Source organism: Ranitomeya imitator, chromosome 2, assembly GCF_032444005.1.
Source record: "Ranitomeya imitator isolate aRanImi1 chromosome 2, aRanImi1.pri, whole genome shotgun sequence".
NCBI classification, from domain to species: Eukaryota; Metazoa; Chordata; class Amphibia; order Anura; family Dendrobatidae; genus Ranitomeya; species Ranitomeya imitator.
In genome coordinates, this window is record NC_091283.1 from 326,950,387 (window position 1) to 326,977,797 (window position 27,411).

The window sequence follows — 27,411 nt, forward strand, 5'->3', positions numbered from 1 at the left end:
GGTGCTATATTGCTTTTCCCACGACCACCTGATGCTCCACTACCACTACCATCATTACCAGCTGGCAATGAACGCCCATGTCCACGACCTCTTCCACCAGACTTCCTCATTGTTTGAAAAACGTAACCAAAGCAACGGTATTTGTTACTGTAAAACAACTTACAAGGTGAACTCAAACTTCTGTAGGATTTAGATATGAAAGAGAAGGCGATCCAGCTCAACGAAATAGTGAAAAATCCATAATTTATTTCACTCAAAATACAATGAAAGGACAAAACATCAGCATACAGAAAAAATTATAAAAACCGCTGACACAGCGGTTCCGTGCTCCGAGCTCCTGGGAATGTCGGTATGGTGAGCTGGATTTAGTTTTTCCAGGATTTAGATATCCCTTTATAGGTGGGTGAGACTGCAAGGAAAATCAGGCACAATGTTACACACTAGGTTTTCTGTGGCACAAAATGAGAGAGATGCCACACACGCAGGACTGTCACTCAAGCACAAATGCCAATATTAATCTCCCACTATTTTTTTTTTAAGGGAGAATTTAAAAAAAAAAACAACAGTATTAGACACTAGGCTTTCTGTGCCCCACAATTTGAGAGATGGCACACACGACTGGCACTGAAGCACAAATGCCAATATCAATCTCCCACTATTTTTTTTTTTTTTTTTTATTTCTGGGAGAATTGGCAAGAAATCAGGCCCACTGTTAGACTGTATGTTTTCTGTGCCAGAAAATGAGACACAGATGCCACACACAGGACTGCCACTGATACAGATTTGCCAATTTTAATCTGCACCCTTTTTTTTTTTTATTCAGGGAGACTAGTGAATAAATCTGGGCCACTGTATTAGAGTATATTTTCTGTGGCAGAAAGTGGCTTGAAGAGATGTAACCAGAAAAAAAAAAAAGGGACTGTCCTACAATTACTATCTCCCTGCAGTTATCTCAGCAATGTATGGCAGGCAGCAATAACAAGGAGTGGACTGCTGCACAAATTAAATAAAAAGTGTGGACAAACAAACAAGATAGCTGTGCAGAAAGGAAGGAACAACAGGATTTGTGCTTTGAAAAAAGCAGTTGGTTTGCACAGCGGTGTACAAACAGCAATGCAGCTATCAGAGAGCCTTCTAGGGCAGCCCAATGAGCTACAGCGCTGAGGAAAAAAAAATGTAGCCTCCACTGTCCCTGCAAACAAAAGGTGGTGTTGGACAGTGGAAATCGCTACAGCACAAGCAGTTTGGGGGTTAATGTACCCTGCCTAACGCTATCCCTGCTTCTGACGAAGCGGCAGCAACCTCTCCCTATGCTCAGATCAGCAGCAGTAAGATGGCGGTCGGCGGGAACGCCCCTTTATAGCCCCTGTGACGCCGCAGACAGCAAGCCAATCACTGCAATGCCCTTCTCCAAGATGGTGGGGACTGAGACCTATGTCATCATGCTGCCCACACTCTGCGTCCACCTTCATTGGCTGAGAAATGGTGCTTTTTGCGTCATTGAAACGCGACTTTGGCGCGAAAGTCGCGTACCGCATGGCCGACCCCACACAGGGATCGGGTCGGGTTTCATGAAACCCGACTTTGCCAAAAGTCGGCGACTTATGAAAATGAACGATCCGTTTCGCTCAACCCTAGTAGTCACATCTGTCCCACGTCCTTGGCATCTACGTGCACCATCGTTAGCAGCTCCACTTCCCTGTCCCTTCCCTCAAGAGTTACACATTTTCTAATTGCTAGGTCTCTAGAAACCAAGTTTATATTTTGTTTAAAAATTTTAAAAAATTGGTCACCTGCAGCAGTCAACGCATTATTTTTTTAATTTAGTATCATCATAAATGTAACACAAAGAATGTAAAAGTGTATGGATGACAAATTCAATCCAGAAAAATTTTTCAACGCTTATTTGGAGCGCTATATGCCACTGAAATGCTGCGAATTGCAAGAAATATTCTATGGATATTTCACCCCCCCAAAAAAAAGAATGTGGTCAACTGCTGCTGCTATATATTTAGCAATAGACTGCAAAGCACTAAGCCCTGCCTAGATACTGTATTCAGCCAATCCCCCTGCTCATGCAACTGTCCCTCGCTAGGCTAAATGAAGAATGTATCTGATAAAAACGACAAAGCACAAGATTAGCCCTAACAACGACTGTTAATATGATGGTTCAGCTTCAGCACCAGTATCATCACTACAGGACTCTAATTTATTATACTGTGCACACATAGGCCTGTACAACCTCTCTCTTCCTCCAATAAAAACTGTCCCTGTGCTGTGCAATGGGGTCAGTGTGCTGAGAATGGCGGTGCCTGTTCTTTTATAACCCCTGATTATTATACAATACGGCCAGCCAATCATAGTAATGCCACTACCAAGATGGCTATGGCATTACAGTGACTGGCAGGGAATCCCCTGCATGTTTATTGGCAGTGTAACAGACACCAAAAATGCAGTGGGGATTCGAACTTCAAATCCGAGCAACGGCTAATACTCACAGAGTATTTCTCAGCACCCAGATACTCAAAGTGATATCAGTACCACCGAGCACGTTCGCTCATCCCTAGTAATTATCTTTTCTCATTGTATTATATGACCATCTGTTATGTTTTTGCACAATTTGTCAATAACATATGTAGTGTCTCCCAGTCTGAGTTATTTTTGATGGTCAACAAAATACAATTTTCTAGTAATTTATTTTAGACACTCTACTGTATGTATGATAATGGCATCTCTCTGTGTGGGATTTTTGATGTTTAAAGGGGATGTCCACTACTTGGACAAGCCCTTCTCACTGGAAAAGGAAAGATTGATCCAGCTTCTACTCTACAAATCCAAGACATGTTTGAAAAAATAAAGAATTCATCATTTTAAAGTTAAAATATAATATCAAAAAGTCTTTCTTTCTTTCTTGGTTGAAGCATGTAGGAAAAATGTATTTAAGGATCATAGGGAACAGACTAATAGAATACCAGATGCGTTTCGAAAGCAAGTGCGTTCTTAAACTTGATTCACTGCCTCCACCTTTGGACATGTCAAACAATAAGAGTAGGTCAGAGAGCAGCGGTGGCCCTAGCTTCCTATTGAAGTTCAATACTTCTGAAGGCAGGAACGGTGAAGCCATCGCTGATTTTGTAATAACCTCACGAGCCCCGGGAACGTGTGTGCTAAGCCCACTGGATCGACACTAGCACAGAAAGGGAGTATCAATATTTATATTTGAAATAGGCCAAATATGAGGAATGACAAGGGGTTTTCCTAGCAATGGACAACACCTTTAAGAAATATATTTTTTGATTAAAACATTTCAAACATTGTGAACATGAAAAAGGCTTCACCCCCTTTGTGAATTTTCTGATGTTAACCCCTTCATGACCCAGCCTATTTTGACCTTAATGACCTGGCCGTTTTTTGCAATTCTGACCAGTGTCCCTTTATGAGGTAATAACTCAGGAACACTTCAACGGATCCTAGCGATTCGGAGACTGTCTTTTCGTGACATATTGGGCTTCATGTTAGTGGTAAATTTAGGTCGATAATTTTTGCGTTTATTTGTGAAAAAAATGGAAATTTGGCAAAAGTTTTGAAAATTTCTCAATTTTCAAATTTTGAATTTTTATTCTGTTAAACGAGAGAGTTATGTGACACAAAATAGTTAATAAATAACATTACCCACATGTCTACTTTACATCAGCACAATTTTGGAAACCAAATTTTTTTTTTAGCTAGGAAGTTATAAGGGTTAAAATTTGACCAGCGATTTCTCATTTTTACAACAAAATGTACAAAACCATTTTTTTAGGGACCACCTCACATTTGAAGTCAGTTTGAAGGGTCTGTATGGCTGAAAATACCTAAAAGTGACACCATTCTAAAAACTGCACCCCTCAAGGTACTCAAAACCACATTCAAGAAATTTATTAACCCTTCAGGTACTTCACAGCAGCAGAACCAACATGGAAGGAAAAAAAATGAACATTTAACTTTTTAGTCACAAAAACAATGTTTTAGCAACAATTTTTTTATTTTCCCAAGGGTAAAAAGAAAAACTGGACCCCAAACGTTATTGTACAATTTGTCCTGAGTACGCCCATACCTCATATGTGGGTGGGAACCACTGTCTGGGCGCACGACAGGGCTCAGAAGGGAAGGAGCGCCATTTGACATTTTCAATGAAAAATTGGCTCCAATCTTTAGCGGACACCATGTCGCGTTTGGAGAGCCTCTGTGTGCCTAAACATTGGAGCTCCCCTACAAGTGACCCCATTTTGGAAACTAGACCCCCCAAGGAGCTTATCTAGATACTAAGTGAGCACTTTGAACCCCCAGGTGCTTCGCAAATTGATCCGTAAAAATGAAAAAGTACTTTTTTTTTTTTTCACTAAAAATTTCATTTAGCCTCAATTTGTTCATTTCCACATGGGCAACAGGATAAAATGGATCCTAAAATGTATTGGGTATTTTCTCCTGAGTACACTGATACCTCACATGAGGGGGTAAACTACTGTTTGGGCACGCGGCAGGGCTTGGAAGGGAAGGAGCGCCATTTGACTTTTTGAATGAAAAATTAGTTCCAATTGTTAGCGGACACCATGTCGCGTTTGGAGAGCCCCTGTGTGCCTAAACATTGGAGCTCCCCCACGTGACCCCATTTTGGAAACTAGACCTCCCATGGAACTAATCTAGATGTGCGGTGACCACTTTAAACCCCCAACTGCTTCACAGAAGTTTAGAACGCAGAGCCGTGAAAATAAAAAATCATTTTTCTTTCCTCAAAAATTATGTTTTAGCCCGCAATTTTTTATTTTCACAAGAGTAACAGGAGAAATTGGACCCCAAAAGTTGTTGTCCAGTTTGTCCTGAGTACGCTGATGCCCCATATGTGGGGGGGAACCACTGTTTGGGCACACGTCGGGGCTCGGAAGGGAAGTAGTGACTTTTGAAATGCAGACTTTGATGGAATGGTCTGCGGGCGTCACGTTGCGTTTGCAGAGCCCCTGATGTGCCTAAACAGTAGAAACCCCTTAAAAGTGACCCCATTTTGGAAACTAGACCCCCCAAGGAACTTATCTAGATATGTGGTGAGCACTTTGAACCCCCAAGTGCTTCACAGACTTTTACAACGCAGAGCCGTGAAAATAAAAAATCATTTTTCTTTCCTCAAAAATGATGTATTAGCAAGCATTTTTTTATTTTCACAAGGGTAACAGGAGAAATTGGACCCCAATAATTGTTGCCCAGTTTGTCCTGAGTATGCTGGTACCCCATATGTGGGGGTAAACCACTGTTTGGGCGCACGTCAGGGCTCGGAAGGGAGGGAGCACCATTTGACTTTTTGAATACAAGATTGGCTGGAATCAATGGTGGCGCCATGTTGCGTTTGGAGACCCTTGATGTGCCTAAATAGTGGAAACCCCTCAATTCTAACTCCAACACTAACCCCAACACACCCCTAACCCTAACGCCAATTCTAGCCATAACCCTAAGCACAACCCTAACCCAAACACACCCCTAACGACAACCCTAATCCTAACCCTAATCCCAACCACAACCCTAATCTTAACCATAATTCCAACCCTAACCCTAAGGCTATGTGCCCATGTTGCGGATTCTTGTGAGATTTTTCCGCACCATTTTTGAAAAATCCGCAGGTAAAAGGCACTGTGTTTTACCTGCGGATTTACCGCGGATTTCCAGTCTTTTTTGTGCGGATTTCACCTGCGGATTCCTATTGAGGAACAGGTGTATAATGCTGCGGAATCCGCACAAAGAATTGAGATGCTGCGGAAAATACAATGCAGCGTTTCCGCACGGTATTTTCCGCACCATGGGCACAGCGGATTTGGTTTTCCATAGGTTTACATGGAGCTGTAAATCTGATGGAACACTGCTGTGAATCCACAGCGGCCAATCCGCTGCGGATCCGCAGCCAAATCCGCACCGTGTGCACATAGCCCAATTCTAAAGGTATGTGCACACGCTGCGGAAAATGCTGCGGATCCGCAGCGTTTCCACAGCTGCGAGTCCGCAGCAGTTTCCCATGAGTTTACAGTTCAATGTAAACCTATGAGAAACAAAAATCGCTGTACACATGCTGCGGAAAAACTGCACGGAAACGCATGGGTTTACATTCCGCAGCATGTCACTTATTTCTGCGGATTCCGCAGCGGTTTTACAACTGCTCCAACAGAAAACCGCAGTTGTAAAACCGCAGTGAAATCCGCAGAAAAACCGCGGTAAATCGTGATAAATCCGCAGCGGTTTAGCACTGCGGATTTATGAAATCCGCTGCGGAAAAATCCGCAGAGGACCAGAAGACGTGTGCACATACCCTAACCCTACCCTAACCCCAGTGGGGAAAAAAAATATTTTCTGTATTTTATTATTGTCCCTACCTATGGGGGTGATAAAGGTGGGGGGTTCATTTGCTGGCGCCCGCCATTTTGTTAGATGGCGGCGATCATGGAGAAGACGTACGGACACCGGGAGGCTGGGTAAGTATGATGGGGTGGTGGGGAGCATGAGGGGGGGGGGTGGATCGGAGAACGTGGAGGTGGATCAGAGCACGGGGGGGGGGGGGGGTCGATTGAAGCACGGGGGGGAGTGGATTGGATCACGGGGGGTGAATCGGAGCACGGGGGAGCGGACAGGAGGACGGAGGGGAGTGGACCACAGAACGGAGGACTGGGGAGGAGATCGGTGGCGGTGAAGGGGGGGCTGATCAGTGTTTCCAGCCATGGCTGATGATAATGTAGCATCGGCCATGGCTGGATTGTAATATTTCACGTTTTCATAGGTGAAATATTACAAATCGTTCTGATTGGCAGTTTCACTTTCAACAGCCAATCAGAGCGAAGCCACCCCCTGGGCTGAAGTACCACTCCCCCTGTCCCTGCAGATCGGGTGAAATTGGAGTTAACTGTTATGATCTGGTGGCCTAGGAGCAGCATGAGACGTACTCTGGAGAAGGTGGTACCTGTACTGAACGCAGACCCTGAACTTAACAACACAACTAGATGTAGCCGTGGGATGTACCCAACGCTCCCTAGACACCTCGACACAGCCTGAGGACTAAATACCCCTAAAGATAGAAACGGAAAACTATCTTGCCTCAGAAAATCCCCAAAGGAAAGACAGTCCCCCACAAATATGGACTGTGAGAGGAGAGGGAAATGACATACGCAGACTGAAATCAGAATTTAGCAGAGGAGGCCATTCTAGCTAAATAGAAAGAATAGGACAGAGTACTATGCGTTCAGTATTAAAACACTAGAAAATATCCACCACAGAAAATACAAAAACTCCACATCTGACTAAAGACATGGAGGGTATATCTGCATCTCCAGAGATTCCAGCAAGGCTGAAGGAATCCTTACACAGAACAAAGCTGGAAAAGACTAAACAAGAAAAAGCACTGAACTATTAAGCCCACAGCATGTGAACTGCAAAAACAAAGCCAGAACTTATCTTTGTAGACATGGACTGCAAAACAGGAGAGACCAGTCAGAGATGTGAATCCTCCAAAAACAATGGACAACTGGCACTGACTAAAGAATCAAGCCAGACTAAATAGCCCAGACCAAATTGCAATAAGTGGACCCACCTGATGAATGCTGCGATCCAAAGACAGCAGCACTACCACTCATAACCACCGGAGAGAGCCCAAGAGCAGAATTCACAACAGTTAACCCTTTCACCCGATCTGCAGGGACGCGATCTTTCCATGACGCCACATAGGCGTCACAGGTCGGATTGGCACCGACTTTCATGACGCCTACGTGGCATCACAGGTCGGGAAGGGGTAAAAGAGTTGATTTTATTGTAAAACATTTCCTACATTATGAACATGGAAAAGGCTTCTCCACTGTGTGGGTTCTTTGGTGGTTAACAAGATTCCCTTTAATGTTAAAACATTTCCCACATTCTGAACAGGAAAAAGGCTTCTCTCCGGAGTGGGTTCTCTGGTGCGTAACAAGAGATGATTTCTGATTAAAACATTTCCCACATTCTGAACAGGAAAAAGGCTTCTCTCCGGAGTGGGTTCTCTGGTGCGTAACAAGAGATGATTTCTGATTAAAACATTTCCCACATTCTGAACAGGAAAATGGCTTCTTCCATGTGCGAGTTTTCTGGTGCTTAACCAAAGCTGATTTCAATGTAAAACATTTCTCACGTTCTGAACATGAAAAAGGTTTATCTCCTTTGTGCGTTCTTTGGTGTTTAACAAGATTCCCTTTAAAGTTAAAACATTTCCCACATTCTGAACAGAAAAAAGGCTTCTCCCCGGAGTGGGTTCTCTGGTGCGTAACCAGAGACGATTTCTGATTAAAACATTTCCCACATTCTGAACAGGAAAAAGGCTTCTCCCCTGTGTGGATTCTCTGGTGCGTAACCAAAGTTGATTTGTTTGTAAAACATTTCCCACATTCTGAACATGAAAAAGCCTTTTCCCCTGTGTGGGTTTTTTGGTGTATACCAAGATTCCATTTTTTGTTAAAACATTTCCCACATTCTGAACATGAAAAAGCCTTCTCCCCTGTGTGGGTTTTTTGGTGTGTACCAAGATTCCATTTTTTGTCAAAACATTTCCCACATTCTGAACATGAAATAGGCTTCTTCCCTGTATGTTTTCTCTGGTGCTTAACCAGATGTGATTTCTCGCTAAAACATTTCCCAAATTCTGAACATGAAAAAGGCTTCTCCCCTGTGTGACTTCTTTGGTGTCTAACAAGATGTGATTTGTGCTTAAAACATTTAACACACTTGGAACAAGAAAATGTTTTCTCCACTGTGTAAATTTTTGGATATTTAAGAAAAGACTTCTCGATGGGAAAACGGTTTCCATATTCTGAACATGAAAATGGCTTCTTTGATTTAGGAGTATTTCCGGGCTTAATGCTTATTTTGTGACTCTGATTTTCCTTAGTTGTCGCTAATGAATCAGAAGACAGGACCTGTTTCAAAGGATCAGATGAGAGACCTTTGCAGTGAAGGGATGATGGTATATCTAGAGTAATGGCATTCACTTCAATTGTATCCTGTGGGATCTCAAAATCATCTGATTTAAAAATTGAAGTTGTCCGCTGTTCCTCTGATCTCTTGGTACAGTCATCTGCCAAGATATAAACCAATTATTATTTATGAATAAAATATATTTGAATGTCATTTAACATTTCTACTTAAACAGTCTGTAAAAATGGCAAATTACGTAGAAATATTGAATTCTTCACCAAGACAATGACAGTTCACAGTCTAATAGAAAATCTCATAGGATGAACCAGTGGAGCATAGTGTTCAACTGTTTGTTCATTCTCTCTCCCAAATATGGAATTAAAAGCCACAAAGAAACATTATGTTGATGAACATAATAGCAATAAAAAATTTCTATTCATCTCACAAAAAAAAAGTCCCCACTCAGGTCAATCATCTGTTAGTGGAAAAAACAGAGCTTTCCACATTATTAGTTGCTCAAAGGCTCTTGAAAAGTAACATGGCTTCCATTCACCAATCCACTCTCCCAAAGTCAAAAATCCCTCTAGCTTCTGAGCCTTTCATTGTGCCCAAACCACATTTAGCATCCATGTATTTGGCATTACTATAGTGGGAAGAACCCACGTAATTTATGGTGTGTGTGTGTGTGTGTGTGTGTGTGTGTCTACTGGAGCACAATCTGGGCACTATGTCTTGGGTAATAAAATGGTATGTCTGCAAGGTTGCAGTCTCTTAACCTTTTTACTGATGACTTCGGGATCCGCAATCCAGAGCACTGCTAACAGGGCTGGCTGAGACCGGCTGGTCCGAAGGCACATCCAGAGGTCCCTTTGCAGGTGGAAATCAGTGCCTACCTTCTAGCGCCTGTGTGTTGTAGTCCTTCCCTGCTGAGCACCACGGGATAGTCCTCACAACTTTCATATTCGTTCTCTCTCTCTCTCTCTCTCTCTCCGTCCCCCAGATAGCATGGCTAGGACGCACCCGTATGACAGGTAGGCCTGGAGTTATTCTGGGACCCTAGAGACGCCCCTCTCCCACAATTGCCTCCTATGTCTGTTTAGGTGATTTAAGTTAGACAGCCAACCTATAATCAACTGTCCTGCTGCTGTTTGAAGTAATGCTTGAAGTCTGTTACTTCCTCGGCGTTCCGGCCACCGGCTACGCGCCTCAGTAGGATGTTGCCGATCTCGAGGCACGACTCCTACTGGTTCTATCGCCTTTTTGCTGTGATCTCGTTTCTCACTTCTCCACAATATACTTTGCTTCGTGTCCTTCCTTAAGATGCCGCCACAAGGTAGTGCAGGCGCGGCTCCGTAACAATCTGTCCTTTCTGCTAGGTACCTGCCAGGAACCCACCCCTGACAGGTCCTCCCAGGCTGCTTTCTGACTAACTTCCTATCCAACCCTCAATTTTACCCAAGTGTGAGGAGTGGCCTAATACATAGAGCCTTTTGCTCCCCCTGGTGGCCGGAGTGTGAAGTGTAATGTGTGACTGTGATACCTGGTCAGGTGAACTCCTTTAGTGCAATCAGACATAACATCACTCCCCTTAGTGGCAAAGCGACATTACTGCAACGACCAGGACTCTGGGGCGCTGCAATAGCACCAAGCCTGTTCGTGGTGGCCATCTTTTGAGCTGCCAGGTGGTCACAAACACTGCTCATGATACACTGTGTCTGCAAACTATTCCAGTAAGATCTGGATTCAAATAGCTAAATGGCGCTCCCTTCCTTCTCAACCCTGAAATGTGCCCAGATAATAGTGCACAACCATGTATTGGGTAATTTCGGATTCAAGAGAAGGTATAAAATAATTTGTGAGGTCCATCTGTTTTCTATTCCACTTTGTGAAAATGAAAAAAAAAAACGGGGCTTATATTTTGCGAAGAATTCTAAAATGATCACCAAATAAAGGTGACACACGTCATATTTGAAAAATGGGCCCAGATTAGAAACACAAAGCTGGCTGCGGGAAATGGTTATCAGAGTGTTTTGGAGCCTAACTATTGTAGTCAAAAACTGTGACTATAGACAATAACACATCTAAAGAAATGATTAAATTCAACAGTCTTCATCAGTAAAAAAATGAGTAACTAGTGGTGAAACCTCTCTGGGGTAATTACAGAATGGGGATTGGTGGTTCTTTGCAATCTAAACTATCGTAACGATCAATATTTTCTGTCAGATGAGTTTCAAGAAGAAATATTAGATAGTCAAACATACGAGTAGAGAAAGTATTAGTGCTCCCTAGGGTTGAGCGAAACGGATCGTTCATTTTCAAAAGTCGCCAACTTTTGGCAAAGTTGGGTTTCATGAAACCCGACCCGACCCCTGTGCGGGGTCGGCCATGCGGTACGCGACTTTTGCGCCAAAGTCGCGTTTCAATGACGCGAAAAGCGCCATTTCTCAGCCAATGAAGGTGGACGCAGAGTGTGGGCAGCGTGATGACATAGGTCCTGGTCCCCACCATCTTAGAGAAGGGCATTGCAGTGATTGGCTTGCTGTCTGCGGCGTCACAGGGGCTATAAAGGGGCGTTCCCGCCGACCGCCATCTTACTGCTGCTGATCTGAGCATAGGGAGAGGTTGCTGCCGCTTCTTCAGAAGCAGGGATAGTGTTAGGCAGGGTCCACTAACCACCAAACCGCCTGTGCTGTAGCGATTTCCACTGTCCAACACCACCTTTGTTTGCAGGGACAGTGGAAGCTACATTTTTTTCCCTCAATGCTGTAGCTCATTGGGCTGCCCTAGAAGGCTCCCTGATAGCTGCATTGCTGTGTGTACGCCGCTGTGCAAACCAACTGCTTTTTTCAAAGCTCAAATCCTGTTGTTCCTTCCTTTCTGCACAGCTATCTTGTTTGTTTGTCCACACTTTTTATTTAATTTGTGCATCAGTCCACTCCTTATTGCTGCCTGCCATACCTGGCTGAGATTACTGCACGGAGATAGTAATTGTAGGACAGTCCCTGTGTGTTTTGGTTTTTTTTTTTTTTTGTGTTTTTTTTAATTCTCCCTAAAAAAAAAAAGCTGTGGGAGATTAAGATTGGCATTTCTGCTCGAGCGCCATCCCTGTGTGTGCCATCTCACATAGTGGGCCATAGAAAGCCTAATTTTTTTTTCTGTTTTTTTTTTTTGTGGGGTTTCTAAATTCTCCCTGAAAAAAAAAAAAAAAAAAAAACAGTGGGAGATTAATATTGCCCTTTGGGCTTGTGTGCCAGTCTTGAGCGTGCCATCTCTCTCTCTCTCGAATAGTGGGCCATAGAAAGCCTATTTGTTTTTTATTTGGTTTCTAAATTCTCTCTGAAAAAAAAAAAAATCACTTTTTTTTTTAAATTTGTTTTCTAAATTCTTCCTTAACCCTTATCCGGCTGAATAGGTACAATTGTAACTATTCCGTTTTAAAATTGCAATAACTTTTTTTTGAAAAGACGTAGAGGGCTGAAATTTCGTGACATCTCTACATTTTTGGTCCAGAATATATTGGCCAAATTTCAATAAAATATCTCCACCCGCTTCCGAGATAAGGGGTCGAGATCTTTTTGCATCCATAACAAGCTGCATAGGTACAAATGTACCTCATATATTTTGAATGAAGATAATGCAAGGGAAAAAGCATAAATTTTTTTTTAATGATAATGCTATTTAACTATTATAAACAAGTAAAAAACTGTTCATTTACATTATAAAAGAAAATGTAAGAAACTTTTTTTTATTGATTTTCTTTGCAAGTAATGCATGTTGGCTTTGCTACAGAGTGTTCATCGCAAATGGGTTTCACACAAACCACACAAGACTTTCTAGTCTTGCGTTGTTTTCGCCTCAGGTCTCTGCAGACATAGCAACTACCAACAACAGGGGAGGGTCCACGACTACCATGAGGTATTTTGGGGCCAGCTGCTGGCTGCGATGCTACCACAATGCATCGTCCAAGCACCATTTCTACTGCACCTCGAAGAAAATGGTTTCTCATTATCATTTTGTTTGTACTACGATCTTCAATTGCAATCATACACAGCTGATTTGCGAGATCTTTCAGGAACTTTCTTCGTTGATCCTTTGCCCTGAAGCTTGGATTGTGTTCTCTGTAGATGATGTAGGATGCTAACCCACTGACATCAATCATATTGTAGAAAAATGCCAAAGTCCAACGTGATGTTCGTCGTTTCACAGTGTACTCTCCCAACATTTTATCCATAACATCAACGCCACCTTTTGTTATGTTGTAGTATTTTATTATCTCTGGCTTGGCTGCTAGTGTCTCTTCAACTTCTCCCGTCATGTGCATAGATGATAGAAGCACGACTGATTTGTTCTTCTTTGGTACATATGAACAGACTGTTGCATCATGATTGTAGGCAAAATTTGTCGAGTATACAGGCCTTTCTTTGGCAGGCTGCATGTTGTTAGGTAGGAACCTTTTGTTTTTTCTCACTGTACCAACTAGTGTCATGTTCCAGGAGTTCAATACCTTAGCTAGTTCCATGGTTGTAAAGAAGTTATCGGTGGTGACATTTCTTCCAGAGCCTTTATACGAGCTCACTAGGTCCAATACTGTTCGTTCTCCAATGTTTACTTGTCGAGGACCATCAGTTGGTTTCCCAGTGTAGAGCTGACCTTGTAAAGGGTAGGCATTTGATGAGTCACAAGCCCAGAAAATCTTTATGCCATATTTAGCTGGTTTTGAAGGTATATACTGGGTAAATTTAGTATGACCTCTAAATGGAAATAATTGCTCGTCGACGGTGATACAATGATATGGCTTGTAGGCTCTCTCCAGATTACTGTTCAGCATTGTCCAGATGTCCCGTATTGGTGCAGCTTTATCTGTTTGCACACGTTCTGCACGTGTATTTTCGTTGTCAAACCTGATAAATCTGAGTATCATCTTGAAGCGGTCACGAGACATGGCTGCACGTATAAGAGGCAGAGCAGCAACATTCCACATTTCCTCCAGATTCTCTTTGTTGGCTCTGTGCACACCAGCAGCAATCAGTATGCCCAAAAATGCATGAAGTTCAGTTTCAGTAAATTGCTTGAATGTTTTTTGTGGTGGCCGTTTGGAAGAATCAGGAAAACGTTGTACCAGTTCGTTGTTGTAAGCATCACAAACTCTCTTGGCCTTTCGATTCGTTTCCCGTAATATGATGTCACACATCTCGGGAGTCATGATGGACTTGAATAGCTCTTTTGCTGTATATAGGTTGCTGATTGCTGCAGGGCCACCTCTTTGTCGTAGGACATTACGAGATTTTGTTTGTGCATTTGGCAGTGGATTACTGCACCATTGAGTTTCATCCTTAGCAGTCCAAATGTCGCCTGCACTTTGAGGCACAGAATCATCCTCAACACTTTCGTCTGATTCATATTCATTTTCATGCTCTATGACCATTTCTTGTTCAATGTCTGAATCTTCTTCAGTAACATCCACTTGTGGTACATAGTTTTCATCATCAGATGGAACATATGGTTCATCCTCATGCTCAGAATCAGATTCTTCTAGCATTCGCATTATTTCGTCAGACGTAAATCTGTAAATATGAAAAAATGTAAAATAAATAATTTTCCGAAATACTACATTATTGGCTTTTCACAAAATTATACTAACCTGCAAACACGTTTTCTTGGATTATGGCGGAAACTAGATCCAGCATTACTATCACTCATGATGACTTGCTAGATGAATTTTGGCTTCGTATTTTGTGCTGAATATAAATAAAACATCGTAAAACAATATGTAGATACTAATTATTATCCATTTTTCGTATAAAAATTATACCTATAGTGATAAGTTTCATACAAAATATATGTAAGCCAAGTCCAGGCTGAAAGACAATTTGACTGTTCTGTCCCCACATAATGAGAATAAAGGTATAACTGGCTGTTAGATGCTGTGAGACTTTCCTACCTTCGTTTCCAAGAAATTGAAGACTTCACAAGCCTAGAAATGTGTGCTCACAGCAATGAGATGAACAGCAAAATGGCTAATGAGAGGAGGGAGGCAGGAAGACAAGTAGAAGCCACTCCCAGTTTGAATTAACTTAATTGACAGCAACATAAGTGACCAGTAACAACACTGAACAATAGATATCAGCATAACATTTGTAGCTGAATGAACTTTAGTTTCTGAAACCAAGTAAAGTCTTCCCACAGTGGAGGTATATGTGAAGGTACAATTGTACCTATGCAGCCTGTTAAGGTTGTAAAATTATGCAGCCTGACAAGGGTTAAAAAATCATTTTTTTTTGGGGGGGGGGTTTCTAAATTCTCTCTGAAAAAAAAAAAATCACTTTTTTTTTTAAATTTGTTTTCTAAATTCTTCCTTAAAAAATCATTTTTTTTTTTGGGGGGGGGGGTTTCTAAATTCTCCCTGAAAAAATAAAAACAAACAGTGGGAGATTAATATTGACATTTGTGCTTGAGTGACAGTCCTGCGTGTGTGGCATCTCTCTCATTTGGTGCCACCAAAAACAGAGTGTGTAACATTGTGCCTGCTTTTCCTTGCGGTCTCACCCACCTGTAAAGGGGTATCTAAATCATACTGAAGTTATAGCTCACCGTGTAAGTTGTTTGACAGCAACAAATACCGTTAGTTTGGTTACGTTTTTAAAACAATGAGGAAGTCTGGTGGAAGAGGTCGTGGCCGGGGGCGTTCATTGTCAGCTGGTAATGCGTGTAGTGGTAGTGGTGGAGCATCAGGTGGTCGTGGGAAAAAAAATATTGCACCTAAGTCTGGAGCTGTGGAGCCAGGTTCGTCGTCTGGCTACACAAGGCCTCGAACGCTCCCTTTTCTGGGAGTAGGAAAACCGCTTTTAAAGCCGAAGCAGCAAGAGCAAGTTTTGGCTTACCTTGCTGACTCAGCCTCTAGCTCTTTTGCCTCCTCTTTTGAAACTGGTAAATGTAAAAGCAGCGCGTCGTTAGTGGATGTTCACGGTCAGGGACAAGTCGCTTCCTTGTCCTCTTCAGCAAAAACAACAACAGAGAAGGATGCAGCAGGCGACACAACGGGTTACTCCATGGAGCTCTTTACACATACCGTCCCTGGCTTAGAAAGTGAAGCAGTTAACAGGCCATGCCCATTACAAGTTGAATCTGACATGGAGTGCACTGATGCACAGCCACAGCCAGACTACTATGCTGGTCCTTTGACTCAGACCACAACATTGCCCTCGCAGGGTACTGATCCAGAATCAGACCCTGATGAGACTATATTGCCCCGTCACGAACGCTCTACCACCGACTTACACGGTGACACAGACAAAGTTGCGCACGAGCTAGAAGAGGAGGTTATAGATGACCCAGTTGTTGACCCCGATTGGCAGCCATTGGGGGAACAGGGTGCAGGCGGCAGTAGTTCTGAAGCGGAGGAGGAGGGGCCGCAGCAGGCATCAACATCGCAACGTGTTCCATCTGCCGGGCCCGTATCTGGCCCAAAACGCATGGCAAAGTCAAAACCTGTTGGAGGACAGCGTGGCCATCTGGTTAAAGCTCAGTCTGCAATGCCTGAAAAGGTATCCGATGCTAGAAAGAGTGCAGTCTGGCATTTTTTTTTAAACAACATCCAATTGATCAGCGCAAAGTCATCTGTCAAAAATGTTCAACTACCTTAAGCAGAGGTCAGAATCTGAAAAGTCTCAATACAAGTTGCATGCATAGACATTTAACCACCATGCATTTGCAAGCCTGGACTAACTACCAAACGTCCCTTAAGGTTGTAGCACCCTCGGCCAATGAAGCTAGTCAGCAACGCAACATCCCTTCCGGCAGTGTAGGGCCACCATTTTCCGCACCACCTGCAGTATCTGTGCAGGTTTCTTTGCCAGGCCAAAGCAGTCAGGGTCAGGGAATCACCAGTTTCGTAGTAGGAAACACTGCATCTAGGGCACCGGCGGCAACAATACCATCTCCCACCGTCTCTCAGTCTGCCATGTCCACCGGCACATCCGCTAGTTCCACGATCTCCAGCTCTCCAGTCCAGCTCACCCTACATGGAGACCATGGAGAAATCACCAACCACACAACTGAAGAACCGATATCAAATCTTTGTAGAGGATGAAGATGGCACACCTAAGAATGAAGCAATACCAGCAAGCAAAAAAGAAAAGGGCACACAGCAACAAGTGACAGCAAAAAGTACAGCCAAGAAGCAACAAAGAGTGGTGGTGGTGGGAGACTCACTACTGAGAGGCACCGAAGCAGCCATCTGCAGACCGGACATAACTGCAAGAGAAGTATGCTGCCTTCCAGGTGCGATGATCAAGCATGTGACCGATAGGATACCAAAGCTCTTCAGCTCCAAGGACGTCCACCCATTTCTTCTGATACATGTTGGCACCAATGACACGGCAAGGAAGGACCTACCGACAATCTGCAAGGACTTTGAAGAGTTGGGGAAGAAAGTAAAGGAACTGGATGCACAGGTAGTTTTTTCTTCTATCCTTCCAGTAGACGGGCATGGCACCAGGAGATGGAACAGGATCCTTGATGCAAACAACTGGCTAAGACGATGGTGCAGACAACAAGGATTTGGATTCCTGGACCACGGTGTGAATTACTGGTATGATGGACTCCTCGCCAGAGACGGACTACACCTCAACAAACCTGGGAAACACACATTCGCCAGAAGACTCGCTACACTCATCAGGAGGGCGTTAAACTAGAAGAAGAGGGGACGGGAAGAAAAACATTAGACTCGAACAAAGACGACCCAGGAAAACATACTCAGAAGGGAGGTAAGAACATTTCTAAAACAATCCACAGTGAGGAGATTGGAACAAAACAAAATCCTCTAAACTGCATGCTCGCAAACGCCAGAAGCCTGACAAACAAGATGGAAGAACTAGAAGCAGAAATATCTACAGGTAACTTTGACATAGTGGGAATAACCGAGACATGGTTAGATGAAAGCTATGACTGGGCAGTTAACTTACAGGGTTACAGTCTGTTTAGAAAGGATCGTAAAAATCGGAGAGGAGGAGGGGTTTGTCTCTATGTAAAGTCTTGTCTAAAGTCCACTTTAAGGGAGGATATTAGCGAAGGGAATGAGGATGTCGAGTCCATATGGGTTGAAATTCATGGAGGGAAAAATGGTAACAAAATTCTCATTGGGGTCTGTTACAAACCCCCAAATATAACAGAAAGCATGGAAAGTCTACTTCTAAAGCAGATAGATGAAGCTGCAACCCATAATGAGGTCCTGGTTATGGGGGACTTTAACTACCCGGATATTAACTGGGAAACAGAAACCTGTGAAACCCATAAAGGCAACAGGTTTCTGCTAATAACCAAGAAAAATTATCTTTCACAATTGGTGCAGAATCCAACCAGAGGAGCAGCACTTTTAGACCTAATACTATCTAATAGACCTGACAGAATAACAAATCTGCAGGTGGTTGGGCATTTAGGAAATAGCGACCACAATATTGTGCAGTTTCACCTGTCTTTCACTAGGGGGACTTGTCAGGGAGTCACAAAAACATTGAACTTTAGGAAGGCAAAGTTTGAACAGCTTAGAGATGCCCTTAATCTGGTAGACTGGGACAATATCCTCAGAAATGAGAATACAGATAATAAATGGGAAATGTTTAAGAACATCCTAAATAGGCAGTGTAAGCGGTTTATACCTTGTGGGAATAAAAGGACTAGAAATAGGAAAAACCCAATGTGGCTAAACAAAGAAGTAAGACAGGCAATTAACAGTAAAAAGAAAGCATTTGCACTACTAAAGCAGGATGGCACCATTGAAGCTCTAAAAAACTATAGGGAGAAAAATACTTTATCTAAAAAACTAATTAAAGCTGCCAAAAAGGAAACAGAGAAGCACATTGCTAAGGAGAGTAAAACTAATCCCAAACTGTTCTTCAACTATATCAATAGTAAAAGAATAAAAACTGAAAATTTAGGCCCCTTAAAAAATAGTGAGGAAAGAATGGTTGTAGATGACGAGGAAAAAGCTAACATATTAAACACCTTCTTCTCCACGGTATTCACGGTGGAAAATGAAATGCTAGGTGAAATCCCAAGAAACAATGAAAACCCTATATTAAGGGTCACCAATCTAACCCAAGAAGAGGTGCGAAACCGGCTAAATAAGATTAAAATAGATAAATCTCCGGGTCCGGATGGCATACACCCACGAGTACTAAGAGAACTAAGTAATGTAATAGATAAACCATTATTTCTTATTTTTAGTGACTCTATAGCGACAGGGTCTGTTCCGCAGGACTGGCGCATAGCAAATGTGGTGCCAATATTCAAAAAGGGCTCTAAAAGTGAACCTGGAAATTATAGGCCAGTAAGTCTAACCTCTATTGTTGGTAAAATATTTGAAGGGTTTCTGAGGGATGTTATTCTGGATTATCTCAATGAGAATAACTGTTTAACTCCATATCAGCATGGGTTTATGAGAAATCGCTCCTGTCAAACCAATCTAATCAGTTTTTATGAAGAGGTAAGCTATAGACTGGACCACGGTGAGTCATTGGACGTGGTATATCTCGATTTTTCCAAAGCGTTTGATACCGTGCCGCACAAGAGGTTGGTACACAAAATGAGAATGCTTGGTCTGGGGGAAAATGTGTGTAAATGGGTTAGTAACTGGCTTAGTGATAGAAAGCAGAGGGTGGTTATAAATGGTATAGTCTCTAACTGGGTCGCTGTGACCAGTGGGGTACCGCAGGGGTCAGTATTGGGACCTGTTCTCTTCAACATATTCATTAATGATCTGGTAGAAGGTTTACACAGTAAAATATCGATATTTGCAGATGATACAAAACTATGTAAAGCAGTTAATACAAGAGAAGATAGTATTCTGCTACAGATGGATCTGGATAAGTTGGAAACTTGGGCTGAAAGGTGGCAGATGAGGTTTAACAATGATAAATGTAAGGTTATACACATGGGAAGAGGGAATCAATATCACCATTACACACTGAACGGGAAACCACTGGGTAAATCTGACAGGGAGAAGGACTTGGGGATCCTAGTTAATGATAAACTTACCTGGAGCAGCCAGTGCCAGGCAGCAGCTGCCAAGGCAAACAGGATCATGGGGTGCATTAAAAGAGGTCTGGATACACATGATGAGAGCATTATACTGCCTCTGTACAAATCCCTAGTTAGACCGCACATGGAGTACTGTGTCCAGTTTTGGGCACCGGTGCTCAGGAAGGATATAATGGAACTAGAGAGAGTACAAAGGAGGGCAACAAAATTAATAAAGGGGATGGGAGAACTACAATACCCAGATAGATTAGCGAAATTAGGATTATTTAGTCTAGAAAAAAGACGACTGAGGGGCGATCTAATAACCATGTATAAGTATATAAGGGGACAATACAAATATCTCGCTGAGGATCTGTTTATACCAAGGAAGGTGACGGGCACAAGGGGGCATTCTTTGCGTCTGGAGGAGAGAAGGTTTTTCCACCAACATAGAAGAGGATTCTTTACTGTTAGGGCAGTGAGAATCTGGAATTGCTTGCCTGAGGAGGTGGTGATGGCGAACTCAGTCGAGGGGTTCAAGAGAGGCCTGGATGTCTTCCTGGAGCAGAACAATATTGTATCATACAATTATTAGGTTCTGTAGAAGGACGTAGATCTGGGTATTTATTATGATGGAATATAGGCTGAACTGGATGGACAAATGTCTTTTTTCGGCCTTACTAACTATGTTACTATGTTACTATGTTACATGAGACTATGGTTAGAAAAAGGAAGTACTTAGCCTAGCATCCGCGTACACAGGGTTTGAATGCCCACATAGCTAGACTAAGCTCGTTAGAGATGATGCCCTACAGGTTAGTTGAAAACGAAGCTTTCAAAGCCCTGATGGACTACGCTGTACCACGCTACGAGCTACCCAGTCAACACTTCTTTTCCAGAAAAGCCATCCCAGCCCTCCACCAGCATGTTAAAGAGCGCATCGTCCATGCACTCTGGCAATCTGTAAGTACAAAGGTGCACCTGACTACAGATGCATGGACCAGTAGGCATGGCCAGGGACGGTACGTGTCCATCACGGCACACTGGGTGAATGTGGTGGATGCAGGGTCCACAGGGGACATCAATTTTGGGACAGTTCTGCCTAGCCCACGGTCTAGGAAACAGTTGGCTGTAGCCGTTCGCACCCCCTCCTCCTCCTCCTTGTCCTCCTGCAGAAGCGAGAGCTCGTCCACAGACCGCAGTCGCCCAACCACTCCATCCGTAGCTGCCACTGTTGCACACCAGTTTTCCCATTATGGGGCAGCTACTGGCAAGCGTCAGCAGGCTGTATTGGCTATGAAGTGTTTGGGCGACAACAGACACACCGCGGAAGTTCTGTCCGAGTTCTTGCAGAAAGAAACGCAGTCGTGGCTGGGCACAGTAGATCTTGAGGCAGGCAAGGTAGTGAGTGATAACGGAAGGAATTTCATGGCTGCCATCTCCCTTTCCCAACTGAAACACATTCCTTGCCTGGCTCACACCTTAAACCTGGTGGTGCAGTGCTTCCTGAAAAGTTATCCGGGGTTATCCGACCTGCTCCTCAAAGTGCGCAGACTTTGCTCACATATCCGCCGTTCGCCCATACACTCCAGCCGTATGCAGACCTATCAGCGGTCTTTGAACCTTCCCCAGCATCGCCTAATCATAGACGTTGCAACAAGGTGGAACTCAACACTGCACATGCTTCAGAGACTGTGCGAACAGAGGCGGGCTGTTATGTTTTTGTGGGAGGATACACATACACGGGCAGGCAGTAGGATGGCAGACATGGAGTTGTCAGGTGCGCAGTGGTCGAAGATACAAGACATGTGTCAAGTCCTTCAGTGTTTTGAGGAATGCACACGGCTGGTTAGTGCAGACAACGCCATAATAAGCATGAGCATCCCCCTAATGCGTCTGCTGATGCAAAGTTTGACGCACATAAAAAAATCAGGCGTCTGCAGCAGAGGAAGAGGAAAGCCTTGATGACAGTCAGCCATTGTCTGGTCAGGGCAGTGTACAGGACGAGGTAGCGGGCGAAGAGGAGGAGGACGAGGAGGATGATGGGGATGAGTATATTTTTAAATGAGGAAGCTTTTCCGGGGCCACTGGAAATTGGTGGCGTGGCAAGGCCGGGTTCTGGTTTTTTGAGGGACACAAGTGACGTAGATTTGCCTGAAACTGCCCCTCAACCAAGCACAACCGCAGATTTGACAACTGGAACTTTGGCCCACATGGCGGATTATGCCTTACGTATCCTCAAAAGGGACACACGCATTACTAAAATGATGAACGATGACGATTACTGGTTGGTCTGCCTCCTTGATCCTCTCTATAAAGGCAAATTGCAAAATATAATGCCACATGAGAACTTGGAACTAATATTAGCAACCAAACAATCAACTCTTGTTGACCGTTTGCTTCAGGCATTCCCAGCACACAGCGCCCGTGATCGTTCTCACACGAGCTGCAGGGGCCAGCAGACCAGAGGTGTTAGAGGGGCAGAAATCAGAAGTGGCGTTGGACAGAGGGGTTTTCTGACCAGGTTGTGGAGTGATTTTGCTATAACCGCAGACAGAACAGGTACTGCAGCATCAATTCAAAGTGACAGGAGACAACATTTGTCCAGTATGGTTACTAACTATTTTTCATCCCTTATCGACGTTCTCCCTCAACCGTCATTCCCATTTGATTACTGGGCATCCAAATTAGACACCTAGCCAGAATTGGCAGGTGCGCACCCAACGTCAGACACACTGTTGTAACATGAGGGGCCCTGGGCCTGTACCGCCGGCCACAAGAGAGTTCCCCCACCCCCAGCTCAAACATTGCTAAACCACTTGCACAATTATCTCTCACAGTTCCACCAATGTTTAGTCTATGCGCTGACATCCTTAAATTCCAGCCACTGACAATACCATTGTATTGACATGTATGATGGTACTTAACATAGTCCGGGGCAGTGTCCTATATTTACCCAAGTAAATACTTTGCGCCAAATTACTAGGTCTGAAACTCCGCAGAGGAGCCCACCCCAGTACCGAATGATTGCACCCTTTGGTGGTTTCGTTTTGTTGTCATGCGAGAGATTAACATCTATTTATTGTTTGGGACTACTAACTGGCAGACACTCATTACAATCGGCCTCCGCTGACAACACCAATGCTGCCCGTGTACCCCTGGAACCTATTTTTAAGTGCCTACAGCCCAATTTTATTAGGTTAGGCCTTCGAAGCCTGTCTGTGGTCCCTCCTTCCACTAGGCCTCCATTGACCTGTCTACTGCTGCCCGTATACCCCTGGAACCAATTATAAAGTGCCTACAGCCCAATTTATTATGTTAGGCATTCGAAGCCTGTCTGCGGTCCGTTCTTTCTACTACTCCTCCACTGACCAGACCACTGCTGCCCGTGTACCCCTAGAACCAATTATAAAGTGCCTACAGCCCAATTTTTTTTATGTTAGGCCTTCGAAGCCTATCTGCGTTCCCTTCTTTCTACTACTCCTCCACTGACCAGACCAATGCTGCCCATGTACCCCTGGAACCTATTTTAAAGTGCCTACAGCCCAATTTTTTTTATGTTAGGCCTTCGAAGCACACCGCCGTACTTTGAGGGGCCCTGTGCCAGTGCCAATGCCAACGAGTGGGCCCCCCTGCTTGCTCAGGATCACAGCACTTGCAAAGTTTAAATACTTACCTTAACTATTATTATAAGGGAAATTAAGATTGACAAGCTTCATTAAGAAGAATGCATGGTTTTGGCATTAAAATGGGCACTCTAGGTGTTTTCCTGGCCCCCACTCACTGCCGACTATGCTGCCCCATTGACTTGCATTGGGTTTCGTGTTTCGGTCGATCCCGACTTTACGTCATAATCGGCCGATTTCACTCGACCCGACTATTGAGATAGTCGGGTTTTGCGAAACCTGACTCGACTCTAAAAAAGTCAAGGTCGCTCAACCCTAGTGCTCCCCATTTCAGGAGAGATTGTGCACTAATGTAATTTATGACGTGAGTGAAGCCATGAAACCAGGGCTCCAGCCATGCCAACAATTCTCCTGCAGGCGTGAGTAAATGTATATTACAGCTATCAGCCACGCACAGCTTAGAGATCTATCATGGCACAGGTGTAATGTATTTTATGTAGTTTATCGCAATCCTGTTTGAAGATAGTCGGTTTTAAAAGAAATTGAAAAGTCAGGATAAAGGGAAACAGTTGTTATTGTACAGAAATTCACACTTGGCCTCACTGCACATTTACTGTTGTCGATCATAAAAGTGAAGTTTGGCCAGAAAGACTGGACCTGGTCTTGTAGGGACCATATGAGCACATTCACCAGCACAGAAGGGAGAGAAGGTAGATTCATCCAATAGATATCAGGGTTCTAGGAAGCCAACAGCATCATTACCCTCCGCTTTCTCTTACAGATCCATCATAATATTTTTCTTCAAGTGATTTTTTAACTTGTCAGCAAATTCTACGTATGAGGTTATTTGTCTTTGTAGTTTACAGATCTGGGCAGGCAACGGTCAGAATTTCCTAATTTCAGGGGGTAGGTGAATCCTCCAGGCTATACGTTCTACAGAAAATGGCTTTTAATACCCAAAGTCATTTGAACAGTTTTGAATTGAAGAGAAAGTTGTGGTCTACAGGCAAAATGGTGATCACACGATTGTGATATGGCCGGACTACACCACCGATAAAGCAGCCACAGCCAGAGACTGAGAAGAATCTGTGACTTCTCTGCATTTAGTGGTCACTACTCACCTGGGTAGTCATATGTAGGAATCTCCTCTTTACACCGCTCATCACCCCTCACATATGTCTCTCTAGTATTAATATGGGTCAGATCTTCACCCTGAAACAAATATTGTAAAAGTCACCGACAGATGGAGAAGTCACATCTATGATCACCTCTAATCCTGCCATCTCCACCATTCTCATTACACAAGTATAAAACATATAATAGGCAAGAAGGAGGGACAGGGAGTCTCCACATGGGTAGTATCCAGCTGGAATCCAAGCAAGTTTGCTAGCATGTGTCTGGTGGGTGCCGAACCTGCTGGTTCATTCATCAAACGTAGGAAATGGAAAGGATATGTTTCCGGCACGCCGACCAGTTAGAATGAAAGAAGTTTATTTGGACATGATTAAAAATAAAACAATAAAAACAACCTGATGTGTTTCTGGCGTAAAGGTTCGCCCTCAGTCAGCTTGTTTTATTGTTTTATTTTTAATCATGTCCAAATAAGCTTTTTTCATTTTAACTGGTCAGTCCTTTCCTTTTCCAAAACATATAATACTGGAGGATAAAACAAGACTGAGCACAAGACCTTCACAGCCGTCTACACATCATAGGGGAGATCTCATGACACCTTCTCTCCATCTACCTGATGATCCTGAGGAACATTGGGATCTTCTTGTTTACAGTCCTGTGGAAGAAGAGGATGAGGACATCTCTCTCGTGTTGTCCTCTTACTGGATAGATCTGGAGGAAACACATACAAGGGCTGAATTCATTCTTTACAGATAATTATAGGCCGTGTGTATTTAGTCCCGTCTATTACCTGGTGATGTGAGGAGCTGGGGAACCTCCATCATGACGTCCTTGTACAGATCTTTGTGTCCCTCTAAATACTCCCACTCCTCCATGGAGAAATAGACGGCGACATCCTGACACCTTATAGGAACCTGACACATACAATGATATCATCATCCCCCTGGTCCCTTCATAGCGTTACTGTATAATGTCCCAGCATTCCCAGCAGTCTCACCTCTCCAGTCAGCAGCTCAATCATCTTGTAGGTGAGTTCTAGGATCTTCTGGTCATTGATGTTCTCATGTATCAGGGGGTGAGGTGGAGGGCCCATGATTGGGTTTAGTGGTCTTCCCCATCCCTCAGACATAGGGTCCTGATGTCGCTCACTAGAGGTTTTCTTCACCACTGTGTAATCCTGGTTATGGAGAGACACATTAATAAATCTCACTACAGACATTTCCAGAGTCCTCACCTCTCCAGTTCTGTCCATCTGTTATTCCCATAGATAAGAATGATGTAATGTGACGTCATCAGAATCTCTCACCTCTCCAGTAAGCCGGAAGAGGATCTCTAGGGTGAGGTGTAATATCCTCTCCGCCATCTTGTCTCTGTCCATATTCATCCTTGATGGGTAAATCAGGAAAATTCTCTTTTCAGTGAAGATCTTCACTGAGAGGATCCGATATTGTAGAGACCTGAATGAGAAGAAGATGAGCCGATGTAACATCATAAAAATCCTGTGTAATATTACAATTACTGGAGATAATAAGAAAAACATATCAGAAAATAGAATGTGTAAATGTTGTTTTGTCTAGTCTTGTATGGACTAGAACATAAGTTGAATTTCTTACTAAGTCATCTCCTCTATGCCCCAATCTCTAGCGATGTTACTCACTGCTTCAGCAGCTAATTGGCTGTAGTAATCACCAGATCATTATGATTGACCAGGAAATACGGAGACCGGCGGGGACCCAAGCTGCAATGGTATTGTTATTATTTTACAACATTCAGCTTTTTTCCTGACAGCTACTAATAAAACCTATATATGTTTAGGCCACAGACAACAAGCAGTTTCTTCCTCGGAGTCGGCAGCTGAATACGTTTCTCATAGACTCATCTTTCATAACGCTAATTCTCGTCTCATTTACCGACACTGGAATCGGCATTAGCAATACTGCAGGAGATATTCATTACACGTGACCGGAGAAATAACTACTTCATGATGAGGACGACATCTTCATCTTCTACTACGGCTCTAGAAACATATTTGGCCAGAGTCCGTCACTGACTCCATCACCACCGGCCGTCTATATGAAGGTTTCCCAACAATACTGTGTAGAGGCCCCGTACTATGAGAGTTATACATGTTTCCTTGGTTCCCGTCTTTCATAGTTGGGTCATTTGTATCTATCAGCGGAAAAGGAACAAAACCATTGTGATTCTTATAAAGAGATAACACAAAACCCCTAAATATCACATGTTATAACAACCCCACAATCTGTGACTCTTCAGGGTAAATCGCTCTCTCCCCATTGGATTAGAGCTGATACTATGAAGCTAAAGGGACTAAACAGACTTTATGTCACCTCCATAAAGGGGCACTTCTCAGTGTTTGTCAGAACTGTCCGAGGATTATTAGAGGGGATAGTTCCCCCCAATTAGAAGGGACATCTGTGGATATTGGGGTCTTTACCTGCTACAGTTCTGGTGTGGACCCTCCACCCGCAGAGCCGCACTCCACATAGAGAATAATGGAGCCTCCAGCACCGACCTCCACCCGCAGAGCCACACTCCACATAGAGAATAATGGAGCCTCCAGCACCGACCTCCACCAGCAGAGCCGCACTCCACATAGAGAATAATGGAGCCTCCAGCACCGACCTCCACCCGCAGAGCCGCACTCCACATAGAGAATAATGGAGCC

At 43.6% G+C, this 27,411-nt stretch overlaps 1 protein-coding gene across 1 annotated transcript; it reads right to left on the reverse strand.

The window, feature by feature from the left end:
• Positions 1–256: 256 nt before the first annotated feature.
• Positions 257–26,584, reverse strand: LOC138663543 (oocyte zinc finger protein XlCOF6-like). Its single transcript, XM_069749782.1, has 6 exons — positions 26,032–26,584; positions 25,723–25,902; positions 25,516–25,639; positions 25,339–25,436; positions 24,716–24,806; positions 257–9,112 (listed from the first exon to the last, which is right to left on the reverse strand). Exons 1-6 carry the CDS (start codon positions 26,263–26,265, stop codon positions 7,839–7,841), a joined length of 2,001 nt encoding a protein of 666 aa, XP_069605883.1. The 5' UTR covers positions 26,266–26,584; the 3' UTR covers positions 257–7,838.
• Positions 26,585–27,411: the final 827 nt, after the last annotated feature.

Bases quoted from the DNA above. Each gene is read 5' to 3' on its own strand.
- LOC138663543 (XM_069749782.1), bottom strand. From the start codon at position 26,265: ATGTTTTTCTTATTATCTCCAGTAATTGTAATATTACACAGGATTTTT. The intron at 25,437-25,515 runs GTAATAGACGGG...TGTTTCCTCCAG, and splicing joins CCAGCTCCTCACATCACCAG to ATCTATCCAGTAAGAGGACA. The intron at 24,807-25,338 runs GTAGATGGAGAG...TATTTGTTTCAG, and splicing joins ATGTTCCTCAGGATCATCAG to GGTGAAGATCTGACCCATAT.